Below are 16,284 nucleotides of genomic sequence, written 5' to 3' on the forward strand. Positions count from 1 at the left end.
GTAGGAGGAGGGTATACCCGTTGGTTTGTTTGGCTTATGAATTGGAATGATGATTGAATGTTTCCATTTGAGTGGCAGTGTACCTGTCGACCAGACGTAGTTAAAGAAGTCGAGGAGGATATTCAAACTGCAAGGGGGTAGATGACATAACATTTGGTAATAAATGCCGTCCGCACCTGCAGCAGTGTTTTTATTACCTTTAAGGACTGTCTTCAACTCGTTCATTTGCAGGGGTGAATTGTAAGATTTATTGTAGAAATGGGTTGCCAGTTTTGATTGTAGATTGTTCGAAATTGAAAGACTGGAATTTTCACGGAATTTTTTTGAATAGTTGGTTGAGCTGCTAACTGAGAGAAATTGATCTGCAAGGATGTTGGCTTTGTTGGTATCACTTTCTGCTTTAGTGGCAAGAGTGGGAATTCTTTTGGTTTCCTTTATGCCTGAAAATTTTTTAATAATTTTCCACACTTTGTCAAGCTTTGTTTTACTATCGAGGGAACAGCAGAAATTGTTCCAGCTTTCTTTTTTTGCTTGGATGATAGTTTTTCTGGCAATTGCCCGGAGGCGTTTAAAGGCTTGGATGTCTGTTGGGTGTCTGGTACGATGAAGACGTTGTAGTGCTATTTTTTTGTTCCTTACTGCTCGTTTACAATTGTCATTCCACCATGGAACGCCACTTAATTTGAATGGTTTGGTTTTAGGAATTGCTATAGACGCGCAGAGTTGGATAGTTTCGGAGAGGTTTTGGTTAAATGTATTTATATCATTTGAGACAACAGAAGAATTTAGCTTTTCTTGGCATAATTTGGAATACTTTGCCCAATCAGCTCTTTGGAATGCCCATGATGGTACAAACTCTGCATTATGTGGGGAAGAAACATTGACCGTAGTAGCGACTATGCAGTGGTCACTACCCAAAAATTCATTGGTGACATCGGTGATGCATTTGTGACCAAGGGAAGTAGAAGCAATAGTGAGGTCTAGAGTGTTCCATCGGATTTCCGGCTTATTTAAAGACATGTGGGTGGGAACAGTGGTGTTGAGGATTACTGCGTCATGATTTTCAACTACTTCAAGTAGAGCATACCCTCTATTATTATTGTTGTTGCACCCCCACATGACATGGTGGGCATTGAAATCACCGCAAATTAATAATTTTCTATGGTTAGTGAAAATACAGTTTATTTGGTCACCTGCAAATGAGTTTGTGGGTGGGTTATATATACTGCATACAGTTAGGTGTTCGATTTTAATTGCAATAATTTCCAGCCGTGGGTCTGCATTCGGGATGGGTAACTCTGTAAAGGAGATATTTCTTTTAATGCAGATTCCGACACCACCTCCTTTTCCCAAGTGAGCAGGTCTGTCGTTTCTGTAGAGATGATATCCATTAATATTAGGGGAGTATTTAGGAGTTAGGTGTGTTTCTTGTAAGCAAATGATATCCGGTGGGGTTTGTGAGCTTGCTATTAGTTGATTCAATTCCGGGATTTTCCTATAAATTGACCGACAGTTCCACTGCCACACTGTGAAGAACATTAAATTATTAGTGATTTTAACATGTCCGAGTTTGTTAGAAATCCCATTCTAGAACCTGCTGCGTCGGCGATAATTTGAAAAATGTCAATTTCTTTATTTTGGCTTTGAGCGAACGTTGTCTTTGTAATCACTTCTGCTAAAAAAGCAAGAAATAGGATTGGGTTATTTATAAAGTGGCCGCTCTCGTCTCCTACGTTGGTTGGTTTCGAGGGTCCGGGTTTTTCCATTGTGACTGGAGTTATATTTATACTGTCATTAGTTTGGTTAGAGGATAGATTTTTATTCAATTGGCTTGTTTGAGTTGTGCTTGCTACAAGAGGAGGGAAGTCCAGATCATAACTTGGCATTTCTGTATTTACAGCTCTTTGCTGCTTGCAGGCTTCAGCATATGTTAAGTTCTTAGTGGTTTTCATTTTCTGAATGGCTTTTTCTTTCAAGTACTTGGGGCAGTTTTTAGAAATAGCGACGTGATTTCCACCACAATTTGAGCATTTTACTGCCATACTTGGGCATTCATCATGCCTGTGTTGTTCACCGCATCGGAGACATTTGGTTTTAGATCTGCAGAATTTTGCTATGTGTCCAAATCGATTGCAGTTGTAACATCTTAAGGGTTTTGGAATGTATTGCGAGACTCTAAATCGTTGATAACCTATTTTTATTGAGTCTGGTAGTGATTTGCTATTGAAGATTAATAATACAGTAGTAGATGCAATTAGTTCAGACGATTCAGAATTTCTTTTATTAAACCTTTTAACCGACCTTATGTTCGCATCCTTCAGCGCCGCAAGAATATCTCCATCCTCCATGCCGAGAGGAACATTGTATATTACTCCACTTGCTCCAGGTGGTCTTTTGGCGTAGGCGGTGATCGGAATGTTGATGGTGTTTCCATCCGTCAGTGTCTTTGTTTTGAGGATAACCTCTATCTGGCTTGGGTTTGCATTTAACTGAAGTCCTCCATCTTGTCTTGCTGAGCAGGATTTGTATTCGCCTATTAGATATTGCAGACATCGGTCGATCAGTATCGGCGAATACATTTTTAATGTTTTTTTTTGCTCTCCCGGCTGGTTCAATTTCAATATGACTGTAGTAGTATTGTTGCCATTTTCGTCTGGGTTGTTTTCCGTTTGGTACTCCTCTTCGGAATGCATTCGTTTCCTTTTTAGAGACGGCGTCTCCTTCTTGTTTTCTGGGTCGTCTGTCTCCAGTTTGGTTGAGTTGATGTAAAATTGAGACCTCAAATTTGTATTTCAAACTGCACCTTCCTTCTTGTTCTGCACCGCGCAAAACACTTGCTTCTCTGGGCAATTCGCAACCAAAAAATCGGCTATGCTTACTAGAAGAAATCTCACAACCTTCCTCTAGCTTGAAAACTCTCCCTAAGATCTTGGAAGCCTTGTACATAAAACGTCACAATCCACTGTTGAACAGACAATTGTATGCTTGCGGCTCGTCTTTCTTGCTCTCTGTATTTTAAAATTAGTTTTTTTCGCACCTTGCCTTTCTACCGTATCATGTGATCTGTTTAACACCTTTTGATGCAGTTAACTTTGATTCTCGTGGAGCCTATCGTTGAGTTTGAGCTAGTCAGAAGTACTGTGCAGTTTTTGTCTTTTCCTGTTTATAGATTTAGTTAACCATTGTATTTTATTCAGATGTAGTTAAGTTGTATGTATATTATTCCTGAAGAGGACATCTTGTGATGTCGAAAACGTTCGATATTTAATTGTTGCGTAGTTTTGTGTTTTTGTAAATATAATAATCTTTAAATATGCTAAACTTGATAACGTTGCTCGGCTTCGTATGCCTATGGTTCAACAAGACAAACTCTCTACCGAAGCTGTATCAATATTTAATTGCTTGATACCACACCACATGGTTAAAGAATCTCAGAATAACAAAACATAAAAACTTATGAAAGGATTTCTTACTGTTATCATGTATACATTCCTGGGTCGACTCAGAGGCGATTCAGATGTGTCAACTTTCAAGTATGAAGACAGCTCTGTTCTTATATTTTCCTGAAAAATAAATAATGTACATTATGTTTCACAATGCACGTGTCAAAATTCTACTTCATTCCACACATGCTATATAACGTAGCCTCCTGCGTCATTCACCTAACTGCTGCGTTCGGATAGTCCTTGACCCTGATTGTGTGTACTTTAAATTTGCACCTTTCTGAAATCTGTAAGAGCCGGTAGAATAGATGGCTAAGTAACAAAGTGCTTCCAACATCTCTTTAGCCTCCGTTTTGGCTTCTCGAATCGAGAATTGGTGCGTTGAAATTTTATTAGGATCCATGTAAGAGGATGCAACCAAACGAATAAAATTTCTTTGTAGAGCTTTCGCCGCTGTGAAGGCAGCTTTATCAGTATTCTTATTCAAATAAAATCATATGACACTTTTTCTACCAATGGTGGACTAGGACGTTAAATCCAAACACCACTAGCAACAAGATTTATAGTCAATTGGCTCACTCGTTTCTATAAATGTAAAGGAATCGAATCAATCAATTATTATTTAAAAGCAAAACTTTTAATGACCAGTATTAAACTTTTACTGTATGTTATTGTCTTATCACAATCACCTGCGATAGAGTTGGAATCCAAACTTTGAAATTTGCTTTCACTGTGACGGAAACAAATGGGTTTAATTGGGTCACCAGACACTCTATGACGTCACAATGCACATCGCTGCAATCCTATCAAAACATAATTATTTTGATCAGCATGAACTAAGCTGCACTAAACTCTGTGTACAACAGATGTATTATAATTAAAATTGAAAATACCCATTTGAAAAGTACAAAATTGAAAATACAAAATTTATTGTATTATTATTAAAATTGAAATTACACAATAAATTTTCCAATCTATACTATTTTCGTTCATTGTACTTTTATTGATATTTTATTTTTTATATTTTATTTTAATAATATTTTATGATTTATTGCTTTTTATTAAATTTTTTATATCATGTTTTGTTTAACTATATTTTATGTGTTTTATTGATTGTGTACGTTTATAAACTTTAACATTTATATTATACATTGTATATACTATTTATTTATAATACTTGTGAGCAGTGATAGCACATTAAAAGTGATTTACACAGTTAATTATCGGCAAATTAGAGCAGACTTATACTGTAACATGAAAGCAAATGCTCTCTTTTAAACAAGTTTGACACTTTACAGCAACATTTAAGTCATCAGAGTTTTGTGGCACACTGATGTCCCTCTTGTTGCACACTAGTGTGCAGTGACACACAGTTTGGAAAATTCTGGTCTATAATAATTGCAATTGAACCATAGGCATACGAAGCCGAGCAACGTGATCAAGTTTAACATCTTCAAGTTTATTATATAGAAACACAAAACTACGCAACAAATTAGGTATCGAACGTTTTCGACATCACAAGATGTCCTCTTCAGAAATCATAAGATGTCTCACAAAATGTCTCTTCAGATGTCCTCTTCAGGAATTCCTGAAGAGGACATCTTGTGATGTCGAAAACGTTCGATACTTTGTTGCGTAGTTTTGTGTTTCTGTAAATGTAATAAACTTGAAGATGTTAAACTTGATCACGTTGCTCGGCTTCGTATGCCTATGGTTCAACAAGACAAACTCTCTACTGAAGCCCAATAATTGAAACCAACGCAAACCATGGAAAACCTTTCACTTTCTTGTCCTACCGTTATTTCTCTGAGTTGAACGCGACCTGGAGGTGGAAAGGAAAGGGCAACACTGGAGCCCAATTGCTCAGTTTCCGATATGTTCAAGTTGTTGAGTTTTCCACTGACGTCACACTGACATGCGATAGCAGGCTGAAAGCAACAACCGAGCAATGTTTAGTCACAATCAATATTACAGTAAATATTTTAAATAACTTAGTTTTCGAACAAATTCAATAAAAAATCATGAAAAAATTTGTTTAAAAGAAAAACAAAAAAATTTTATTTGTATTGTTCCAAATTGTATTTTCATTATAAGATGAATTTTTGATTTACAGTAATTAGTTAAAAACATTGATCGAATCAGCTCATATATGACTCAGCGTTCAAGCAACATTTGTTGACGTTTATAAGCACAAAATATAATTTTTTTTTAGCTTTAAATAAATTATTATAAAGATGAAGCAATAATGTCATTTTCCTTCACGTTTTAAAGGTAGGCGTAGATAAATAATAATAATAATGCTTGTTTTATATAGCGCTGTATCCATCGCAAAATGGGTTGTTCCTCAGCGTTTTACAAAGCAGACAGTGTCGTCGTCGTGTGAGCGTCTGGGGCCGAGGGTCTATCCTTTTATCACCCCAGATTCACGATGTTCCGGACTACACTGGAAGGCTACTAGAGAGCAGCCAGTCTTTGGTTTCATCATCCATGACACGCAGACCTTCCACTCCGTTAGGTGGCTTGAAGATGGAGCAGTCATTGATGATGTGGTCTGCGGTCTGTTCCTCGGCACTACATTCACAGGAGGAGGAAGAGGCCTTTCCGCATTAGTGCATGGTTGAGCGGAAAAGCTCGACGCCCGTACGAGGCGGTTGAGGCGCACCCATGCCTGTCTTGGTAGTGTTAGACCGATGTGGCGTGTGTCGGCGTCGAGGATGAACGAATAGAGTCTGGTGGCGGTTGACTTCCATTTAGAACTCCATTTATGGTCTGCACAAGTAGCCGCAGAGATGTCTTGTACATCAGCTTCGTTGATAAGAAGTTGAGCGGCTGGCACGAATGGGTGTCTTGATTTTAGTCGACGGGGGTGCTCGTTTGGGAAGGCAGAGATCTTGTGGTGGAGAAGGTGGTTAGGCTCTAGTGCCCGTCGACCGAGGGACAGAGTGGCTTCTTCGCGACGAAGCTCAGAAGGTTAGATGCCAGCGAGAATGGGGAGATCGTCCAATGGTGTGGGACGCAGGCATCCGGTCACTGTGCGCATGGCGCTGTTTATGGCAGTGTCGATGTTACGGCAGTGAGCACTGCGGCACCAAACAGGTGCACAGTACTCTGCTGAAGAGTAGACAAGGGCTAAAGCTGCTATACGCAAAGTGTCAGCCCTCGCCCCCCAGCTAGAGCCTGCCAGGCGCTGGAGTAACGCAGCGCGGAATTTGAGTTTCTTGCGCAGTGACACCAAATGGTGGCGGTATGTGAGCGATCTGTCCAGTGTCACCCCAAGATATCTTGGTTCGGGGCAGAAGGACAGAGATTTTCCGTTGCTCAGGACGTGTAGCTCACAATCAGCTTCCCGATTATGGAGGTGGAAAGCTGCTCCCACAGTTTTGGTTTCGCTGAGTTTCAGTCGCCAGTTCTGGAGATATGCTAAGAGACTTTTCATGTCCTGGCTCAAGGTGTCTTCTAGATTTTCTCACGACGTTGTGGAGTGGAGAATTGCCAGGTCGTCCGCATAAGCATATTTTGCGAAGACCGTAGTTGGCAGGTCGTGGGTGTAGATGTTGAAGAACTGGAGCCAGGACCGATCTCTGTGGGACGCCGTTTTTCAGGCGTCTCAGTCTGCTTTGCCGTGAGCTACCCGTGGTGAGGGTGAAGCTTCGATTCCTGACAAGTTCCATAATCATATGAACCATATGTCGGTCAGGAAGCAGGCGAAGCAGCTTGCAAGTAAGGCCGCGATGCCATACGGTGTCATAGGCAGCTGTAAGATTTAGAAAGACAGCGCCGGCCTTCTTTTTTGCATCAAAGCAATCTTCGATGTCTTGGGTTAAGAGTGTGACCTGATCTATGGTGGATATTCCGCGCCGGAACCCAGCTTGCTCTTTTGGAAGGAGCGGATCGATGATTGGGTTGACGCGTGCGTAGATCAGTCTTTCGAGGATCTTGAAAGAAACACAGAGGAGGGATATCGGACGATAACTCATTGGGTCCTCTGGTGGCTTGTGAGGCTTAGGGATCGCAACTACTAAAGCTCTTCTCTAGATTTTTGGGATTGTGAGGTGGTGCAAGCAGGAAGAGAGGAATCTACGTGACCAGGACTTTAGGGCATGGCCAGCATGGAGCACAAGCTCAGGGCAGATCTTATCCGGCCCAGGAGACTTATGTGGTTTCACTAGGCGGAGGGCGGTGGCGAATTCCTCTGGGGTGAAGTCTCCAGAGATTACTTCCTCTTGTGGTGTTTCCACTCGCCAAAGGGCAGATACTTCCTTGGCAACAAGGCGGGATGCCTTGCGGTCCTAGCAGCAGACAGTGTCAATGCAGCCGTATAGAGGAGCAACTGAGTACATTATTACCCGAATCCATTGCTCAGTGCTAAACGGGAATTAGATTCAGTACCATTTGTAATGGTATGACCAGACAGGGTATCGAACCCATGCCTACCGATTCAGAGGCGGCGCACTAACCACTAAGCCATTGAGCCGATAAATCTAACCAAGGTGTACATTCTAACTAGATTAAAAGACACTCTAACCGTTCGGGACCTAAGTCTGGTAGAAAGTTGGAAAATGCCCATCTCTTTGAAAAATAATCCTTTAGAAAGATTTCAACCCGGTTGATTTATTTCCTTTAAAGTTACGTCGGATAGACAATTAGACATTGCCACAGTGGATTGGGTATCGATTACTGGTTGAATGGTCCTCGAGCACAAGTTCATTAGGTTCAACAACACTTTGTTTGTTTTGCGCAACTTACTCTGCATATAAACGCACAAAAGCAACCACAAGCAACTTACAGTGCACATAAAATCTACCAGATAGAGAAGGGGAAATATCTTGGTCGCTGATAAGGCAGATGGCCACGTGAATGTCATCAGAGCTTTGGGTAGGATCTGGTAACCAACGTGATCAATCTGAACAAAAAGTAGACACAAAGTATTATGGGTTATAAGATGAACCACATGGAAGCCAAGTGCAGAACATTTTTTTTTATTTCCCATGAGAATAAACAGTGCTGAAATTACAGACATGAGATTTTTTTTCAGGACTCATCATCTGGGTCTTTGTAAATCAGTGTTTGTGTTGCCATGTATACTGGCTTATAAATAACAAAATGCAGCATTACTTTTTTTAATCAGAAAACCTAAAACAGTACAACAATAATAATTTGCGTGTATCAACTTAGGTGGGATGGCGCAACCGATAAGGCGTGTGCTTTCCAATTATGCAAACCTGGTTCGACTCCCGGCTTCAACTGGTTGTTGAAAAACGCCGCTCACCTCTACCTAGGGTGTAATAAATTGGGTGGGCGTAATTGCTGAAGTAAAAGCGGACGAGAAAAAAGAACTGGTCCCCCTACTCTCGTTAGTGCCGAAGGCTTAGTATAATGAGAACCTTATCTTTTCATTCCCCAAAGCTCAGTATCTGAGTATGGGACCTTTACTTTTACTTACACGGTATTCATGAAAAACATTGGTATCTTTCCCTCCAAGAACATCATCCTGTAGTGATGAGACGAATGGTGAATCAGTAGTGTGATTGAAATATATAGTATCCGTTGGGTTAATTGTTCTGCATAATAAATTACAAAAGATATTAAAAATATTTGTGGTAACTTTAACGTTCATTAACATATACAGTATCTGCATTAGTGAGTTAATTCTGGAATAAAACATATTCTGCCTTTCGGAATGATTATTATTGAACTTATCAGCATCTCGCCCAAGAAACAAGTGCTTTTTCGTGACGCTCGAAAGTGCATTTGTTCGACACCTATCGAGGGCATGCGATTGTATTTCCGCAAGACAATTGCTAGCGTTCTCAAATGCGAGCAGAACGCTGTTTGCTAACGTTTCGCTGTGTCCATCTCTATTCATCTTGTCAAAGTGTTGTTTTGCATTTATATTTATACAATGTACAAGGCTTATGCATCTATGTTATTATAGATGACGCGAAACAAACATTGTGTTATACTTGTTATTCTCTAAACAACATAATGTTAGCATTGCTCGTGCCTTTCTTCCTGGAATAAATAAGACTTTGTTATCAACACACTAAAAATCTTACTGAGATAATTCTAGGTTCGCCGTGTAGCGTACTGGTCTTGAAACAACAAACTTGTTGTTTTCTGGATTTATATCACGACCAAAGCCCTGGCCAGCTCTGAAATCAAGAGTTGATTAATGGAAGATTAGTTTAACTGTTTGATCGTTTATTTTCGTAGGAAAACCAAATAAAATTAACCTAACAATAACCGGTGGTAGAAGCTAACCAAACATACGCAAAAAAAAGAAAAAAAAAAGAATTAAGACACTCGATGAATCAATGCAACTCAACACAATAGAAACGGTTTATTTGAATATATAAAAACGATTAAAACTTTATTTTTTGCTGCTTGAATAGCTTTTTTTTTACAGCGCAATAAAAGAGAAAGTTGCCTATAAATTGTACAATAGATGATGAAGTTTGAAAAGCGAAAATAAAACAAACTTCAGCAAAAGCTTCTCAGTCACCGACTAGTAAGCGACATGGTCACCTAACGATATGGCCTGATTTGTCACATTTTGCAGAAATTTCCAGGTTTTTCTAACTTTGGGCAAACGCTTAAATAAATTTTTCTAAAAATAAGATTTTTACGTTTACTTTATTCTTTTTCCCAGATGATACAATAGGTTTTAACATCCTCATATGTTGAAAAGCAAAGAAAATTTGATTTCGAAGATTTTAGTCAGACTGTTGATTTTCAATAACAGTCTAATTTTGCGTTTTTCAACTTACTTTTTCTCATTTGCTACTGCTTCCTCAAGGCAACAAAAAAGTTTTATGTCATTAGGAAACCGCAAAAAGTAAGAGCATCTCAGAAAATGTCAGTCAAACACTAGCAGTAGCAGTATTCAAAATCTGCAAAATGTGACAAATCAGGCCGCATCTCCAGGTGGCCATGTAAGCAACATTACTGACAGTTCTTGTCTTATTTACTGCATTTTTTATAATTTCTATAGCTATTACACGACTGTACATAATCAGATGATTTGAATAAAGTTCTGTTTTACCTGGAATACACGTTTCCTTTTATTGTGATGTTTGAAATGACAGCGGAGTCCGTGAGCACATGTAGTGGGTATCGTAATATAAAGTTGCACTGCAAAAAAAGCATAATCTGCTTATCTACAATTGTCGTCAATTCAAATCTTCAAGTTAAGTTTATATTCATTAGCACAGTTAGACGATTAGTCGAGATATGCGCAACAAGGCGAAATCATATGAACCAAAGCTTGAAAAAATCGTTACATGTGTGAAGCTATTGTAACCGCCATTGGTTACTTTTTAGGTAACACAAGGAATTCTGAATCGCTACTGAAAAATAAGCAATAGCTTAAAAAGACAAAGATACTAAAAAGTTTGGGTGTTTATTTGGATTATTATCTTTTCTAGCAGTAGGTGTGTGAAACTTCAAAAAATTTCTTGTGTGTGTTATTCGCTCTGGGGATGCGCATTGTCATGGTGCGCGAAACGTTAGTGAAGCAATACAATACCATGCATGTTTCTGTTCCCACTTTTGCCTTCATCAAATAAACTATTTGAAAACGTAATCCGACTAGTCAACAATGCACTATTGCTGCAAAAAAACATGTCCATATAACTTACCGATTGTTGCGGAAGAATATATCCGTTCAACGCCAATGGCTTCGAAACTGCAAATGATAACTCATCAATGCCTTGTGAGCTGCTAGTAGGGCTACGAGTTGAACAGTTTCCGATAACCTGTAATTTAAACACACTAAGCATGAAAACATGTTGAATTTGTGCAATTGTGATATGATTTATTCAGATTAAGATAATGTACGTGCTACGGTGCTTGCTAGAGTTTTTTCTAGTTCTTACACGTAAAGAGACTTTGGAAAGATTGATGACGTAGTTTATTGAGATATCCAATGACAGTGAGATAAATAGTCGAATAGTTCTACTTGTGAGATGATAGTTAAAAATTCTTAAACTAACAATTGGTTCACCACTTCCAGCACGTAAAGAAATCAAATTCTAAACAGCAAACGCTTTCGTTGATTTCAAAATAAATATGCACTACTACTTGCAACAGCTATTTTACAATTGGCAATAACTTCCATTTTGCAATCTATTCAATATAGGCTGGAACTCTACAATCGTCTTCAATATACTTTTCACTACAGCTTGTAATCCCCATAATATACAGCAGAGCTCTCAACACAATCCTACAAATAACAATCAAATCTCGTGCCTATTTATAACAATTTTGCTTGGACCAGAAGTTTCCAGAGACTAGGGTAATATTCCATTACAAAATTCACTCTTCTGGTCAACAGGTCTTTTGGTCAAAACAAGAAGTTTTCAAAATTTTACGTACACAACAACTTTCTAGAAGCACATTTTACAATACCAGATCACGTCACTAAAAGTTACTAGCGGTCAGTTACCGTCGAAACACCTCAACAATAAAATAGTTCACCCATTCTAGAACAAAAATGCAGCTTGTTGCCCGAGCTACGCATCATTGCTGTAACCGCATGAATGGTCCAATGTGACAGCGCGGTGATAGATGCAACACTTGCCGGAAGCAGCGAAACACTGTAGTGTTGAGTAGTTTACAGTCATCGATTCAAATGATTCCATTTGGAGAAAACTTTAGCTCTTAACTAGAGAATTGGTTTTGCTAGGGCAGCACGTGTGATTTTTGAGTGAGAAGCTTTCAGGTGCTGTTGCGTGGCGTGCTAATCTAGCTGTTGTAGGCCTATAGCTTGCACCAGCATTCAGCAATTCCTGAGTTCTGTGGTACGAGTTTAGGTTTTTGAGCTCTTGTAATATTTTTATACTTTGCTATCTTTATAAGTCTACAAATTATGTTTAAAATATAACCAAACTATTTGAATGGTAGGAGTCTTGAAATAACCAGACGATAAAAAATTAACTTGTTTAGCTTGTTGAGGGTTAAAATTTGCCTCAAAAATGAATAAATCGCAAACCTGATTCAGGACTAGTGGACCTGATGAGACATTCATCCCAGCAAATAGAACATAGTCTTGGCCCACGTTGCTTAAAGTTACGTTTAATTCTAGAATTCCAGGGGTTTGTCCAAATAAATAAGGTTGAGAAGAGTTCTCCGAAGAGACAATTGGTTGAGGAAACCTTTCATAACAATATTGGATCAGTAAAATACCAAAGAAAACATATTTATATGTTAAAGTGCTGTTAGCCTACTATCTGTACGTAAGGAAAAATCCGGTGATAAAATGATGTGTAGTTTTATAATAGCTTGTGTTTTTTTTAGCCTACTGCTCTAAAAGGGTTCGCTTATACTAGTTTATCTCAGGGAGTCATAGTATAGGGATCGCCAACTCGGCTGGATATCTGACAAGCGGAGTGTAAAAGTGTTCCCAGATATTTTTAAATTTTTAGAAAAATATTATTCTGGCATTTTTAAAATAGTAGTTGCCTAAAACTTGCCCGTAAATAAACGGACAAGTTTTGGGCGACCACTACTCTTTAAAAATTACCAAAAATTAGTTTTTCTAAAAATAAAAAAAAATATTTGGCAACATTTTTACACTCCGCTTGTCAGATATCCAGCCGAGTTGGTCATCCCTATACTATGAATCCCTGGTGTATCTGTTGTATAAAGCGCAAAAAATTTGCAAACAAAGCAAGGCGACAATGATTAATTATGTCATCATCATCATCATCATCATCATATGTCATAATTATATCAATTATGTAATTAATACTAATTATAAAGTATGCATGATGACTTAAAGTTTTACATCAATCAACAGACTTGAATAATTGGAATTATTGTGTACGACGATAAGATGATCCGACGTATATATAGATAGACCATAAGACACTTAGTTCTAGAACAAAACCAATCCAGACTACACTGATGTGACTCACAATGCTTTTGCAGAGATTTCTAAATCATAAAAACATGATTCGTTTTCTCCAGAACAACCGGTGAGAAAGTCCCATTTTGCCGAAGCAGATCGATGTTGCAATACAGAGAACACGCCCGATAATGTTTTGTTCTTGTGGGCTTCCGTAAAGTCGTATTGAACCACCACGGATAAGGGGAGATCAAAGCTCCCATGAATGAGATCGTCGGCAAACGCCTTTGTCTGTTGACGAAGATGGCTTAACGAATGACATTTAGCGCCCAACCTTATGAATAAACTAACTTCAAGATCAAGCAGTGCTGGTTCGACTCTCGAGGAGTAGGCTACAATTGAGCAATGCATTTCAAAGCCAGCTCTTTATTTAGCCGTACCTAAGAGATGGAATAATTCACAGCAACGGTACCTCAGCAATCGGAAACTTTACTCTGTTGATCTTGGTGACCAGTTACAACTTTACAAAAGATATCATAAAAATTCCCAGTTTGAAATTTGACCAATTTGAGTTACGAAACAACTTGTTATGCTTCACCGATCAGCGCTGCTCTGATTGGTCATTGGTGAAATTTCAGCATAGGGAATTTTTTTATGATGCTTTTTGGAAAGTTGCGATTGGGCTCAGTGGTGCAAAGCCTTCACAAGTAAGAGAAACTGCCAGGATTAAGCTCTCAAAGACTCTTCTCAGTTCGAAGATAAAGATTCATTCAATAAATACATAGTAATAACTTTTGCTGCTAAAAGCGAAATTCTATGTATTATAATAATAATTGTCGAACTTTGCCAAACAATCTCCACTGAATATGTCAAAACTCATCTCCCCCGAATAGCCAAGTGATGGACCAGTGCATTAGAATTGTTAAAAGAAAAATTACTGTTTCAAGCTGAGAAAAAAGGTTTGTAAACTCTGAAACCGGTCAATCGGAAGTGATTCATAACTTCATTTTTTACATTTTAAAACCCTAAAAACACTTGATGAAAACATCTCATCACGCTGAAATGAAGAATGTTCCTTCCAGCAAAGCTAGAGTGGAGATTATTTTTTTATTGTATTACAAATAAAATAGTTCAATGTAAAGCTCGATAAAAATGTAAGAAAAAACGCCAAATCGAATCAATTAGGAGCTAATTTTTTTTACATACTTTTAATGTTAATGGGTAAGCTAAGCATGTCTCTGTAGCGGTAACTTGATGAGTCAGTGATTTTGTAGACACAAACTCCCCATGAAATTCTAACCGCTTGTTGTCATTGTCTTGTATTGACGAGTCAAGCTCGATGTCCAAAGTCATATCTGAAAAAATAGAGTCAGTTTGTGTTCTCTAGATTGATCTTCCAAGTCAGCTCCGCTAGCTCAGTGATTAAGTGCCCGACTCAAGATCAAACGTTAAGAGAGAACCGGCAGTTTTTAGTTTCATTATCCAAGACACGCAGACCATGTATACAACATAACAGCATATGAACCAATTTGGTTGGTTGTACACAACACAAAACTGGCTGACTAACATTGAAGGTAACACCAGCAGCCAGTCCTTGTTTTATGTTATGTTCAGGCTTAAGTTGGGTCGTTGAAAGTTAATGTTAAATGAATGAGAAGGCAAGTAAGCCAAACTTCGTTTCCTCCACCGAGCAATTCAATACATGTTCTGCAAAAGCACCGTCGCATGCTCTAGAGCAGTGTCGACCCGGCGCCCTTTCAAACGTGGCATGGGGTCTCTCACCACTTGTCTATGCAGCTGATATCTCAAGAGATGCTTAGCTGGAAAAAACTATTGCTTCATATTAATAAACACATACCAAACGAGTTTGTTGACTCTGAAGTAGTGTGTTGAGCGCTGACGCAAAAGGTGAATGAAGTGCAGGTTTCGTTGACTTCACTAAGGCACTTCACAACGTCTATTTTGGATGAATTGGTCACAATCTTTGCTGTGACGACAACAGATGGTCTTGAAAACAACACCACCACATCATCACTGGATGGCGCTGACACTACCACTTCCGGATATTGGTTCTCATCTATATCGTTATTGTTTCCAGTGCCACGAAGAAGGCCGCCTCCGAATCCAAGCAAGTTGCTGGCAACCTTCTTGCCGAGAATTCTCTGTAAAACATAGCGGTTTACCAAAAATATAGTAAAATTTTAGACCTTTTAAAATCGCATTGATTTTTACATTGTGTAAAGGCGAAATAAGTTGCTCTGGTTTGGTTTTGTATATGTCCGCATGCAACTTGCATACTTATTTTCATTAATAGGTAACAATTCAATTCAATTTCAACTCAATTTTATTTTTCATTGCTGGCTCGAACATGTAGAGAACTACATTAAGTAAATACACGAGTTTGGCACCAATAAAATGAAAAGATGATAAAACCAAAAGGTTTAAAACAGTTGAATAAAAAAATAACAGTTAACCTCTCAAGTACATGTAGCTCCACACAGAGTGAAATTTACATGCCTTTTGACTCTTTTTTATTTCTTTAAAAGTATTATTGACTCAAAAAGAATGTCTAAAAAGACATTACGAAAAGTAACTACGGACAAAGGCCAGTGTTGCGATCTTCAGATCTCTTCAGCGTAGTAAAGTGAAAGTAGAAAGTTGTCTTGAAGCGTTGGTTGAGATGATGATTTGAAACTTGAGTGATTGTTGTGAGTGACGTTTAAAACAGTGTTTGGAAAATACTATATTAGAAATTTTATATAAGAGGATACAAAACTACATCTGCCCCACTAAAAAAGAATTATTCTTGATTTACAAATGCACGTAATTTTTAGAAGTAGTGTAGGAGGAGCAAACTTAGTTTCAAATCATTTTAAGGTTTCTTGTTGAAAATAAACTTGTGGTGAGGTTTGAAATAGATGAAATAATCAAACTAAAAGTTAATTGATGGATGAAAAAGCAATGGCCGGGCAATGGAAGTTTCTTATCACGCAATGT

General features: G+C 38.4%; 1 protein-coding gene across 2 annotated transcripts in view; it reads right to left on the reverse strand.

Moving 5' to 3' along the window:
• The window catches only part of LOC145787447 (integrin alpha-4-like), a 41,233-nt gene that overhangs the window by 10,403 nt on the left and 14,546 nt on the right, over positions 1 to 16,284 (reverse strand). For both annotated transcript variants that reach the window (XM_082599192.1, XM_082599191.1), the window contains exons 8-19: positions 15,146 to 15,449; positions 14,494 to 14,642; positions 13,358 to 13,578; positions 12,433 to 12,595; positions 11,081 to 11,197; positions 10,486 to 10,574; positions 9,500 to 9,595; positions 8,887 to 9,004; positions 8,230 to 8,346; positions 5,240 to 5,371; positions 4,133 to 4,246; positions 3,474 to 3,563 (exon numbers count right to left, since the gene is read on the reverse strand). In XM_082599192.1, coding sequence (XP_082455318.1) covers positions 3,474 to 3,563; positions 4,133 to 4,246; positions 5,240 to 5,371; positions 8,230 to 8,346; positions 8,887 to 9,004; positions 9,500 to 9,595; positions 10,486 to 10,574; positions 11,081 to 11,197; positions 12,433 to 12,595; positions 13,358 to 13,578; positions 14,494 to 14,642; positions 15,146 to 15,449 — 1,710 coding nt within the window. The remainder of the gene's footprint in view (positions 1 to 3,473; positions 3,564 to 4,132; positions 4,247 to 5,239; positions 5,372 to 8,229; positions 8,347 to 8,886; positions 9,005 to 9,499; positions 9,596 to 10,485; positions 10,575 to 11,080; positions 11,198 to 12,432; positions 12,596 to 13,357; positions 13,579 to 14,493; positions 14,643 to 15,145; positions 15,450 to 16,284) is intronic.

This window comes from Aplidium turbinatum, chromosome 18 (assembly GCF_918807975.1).
Source record: "Aplidium turbinatum chromosome 18, kaAplTurb1.1, whole genome shotgun sequence".
Lineage (NCBI taxonomy): Eukaryota > Metazoa > Chordata > Ascidiacea > Aplousobranchia > Polyclinidae > Aplidium > Aplidium turbinatum.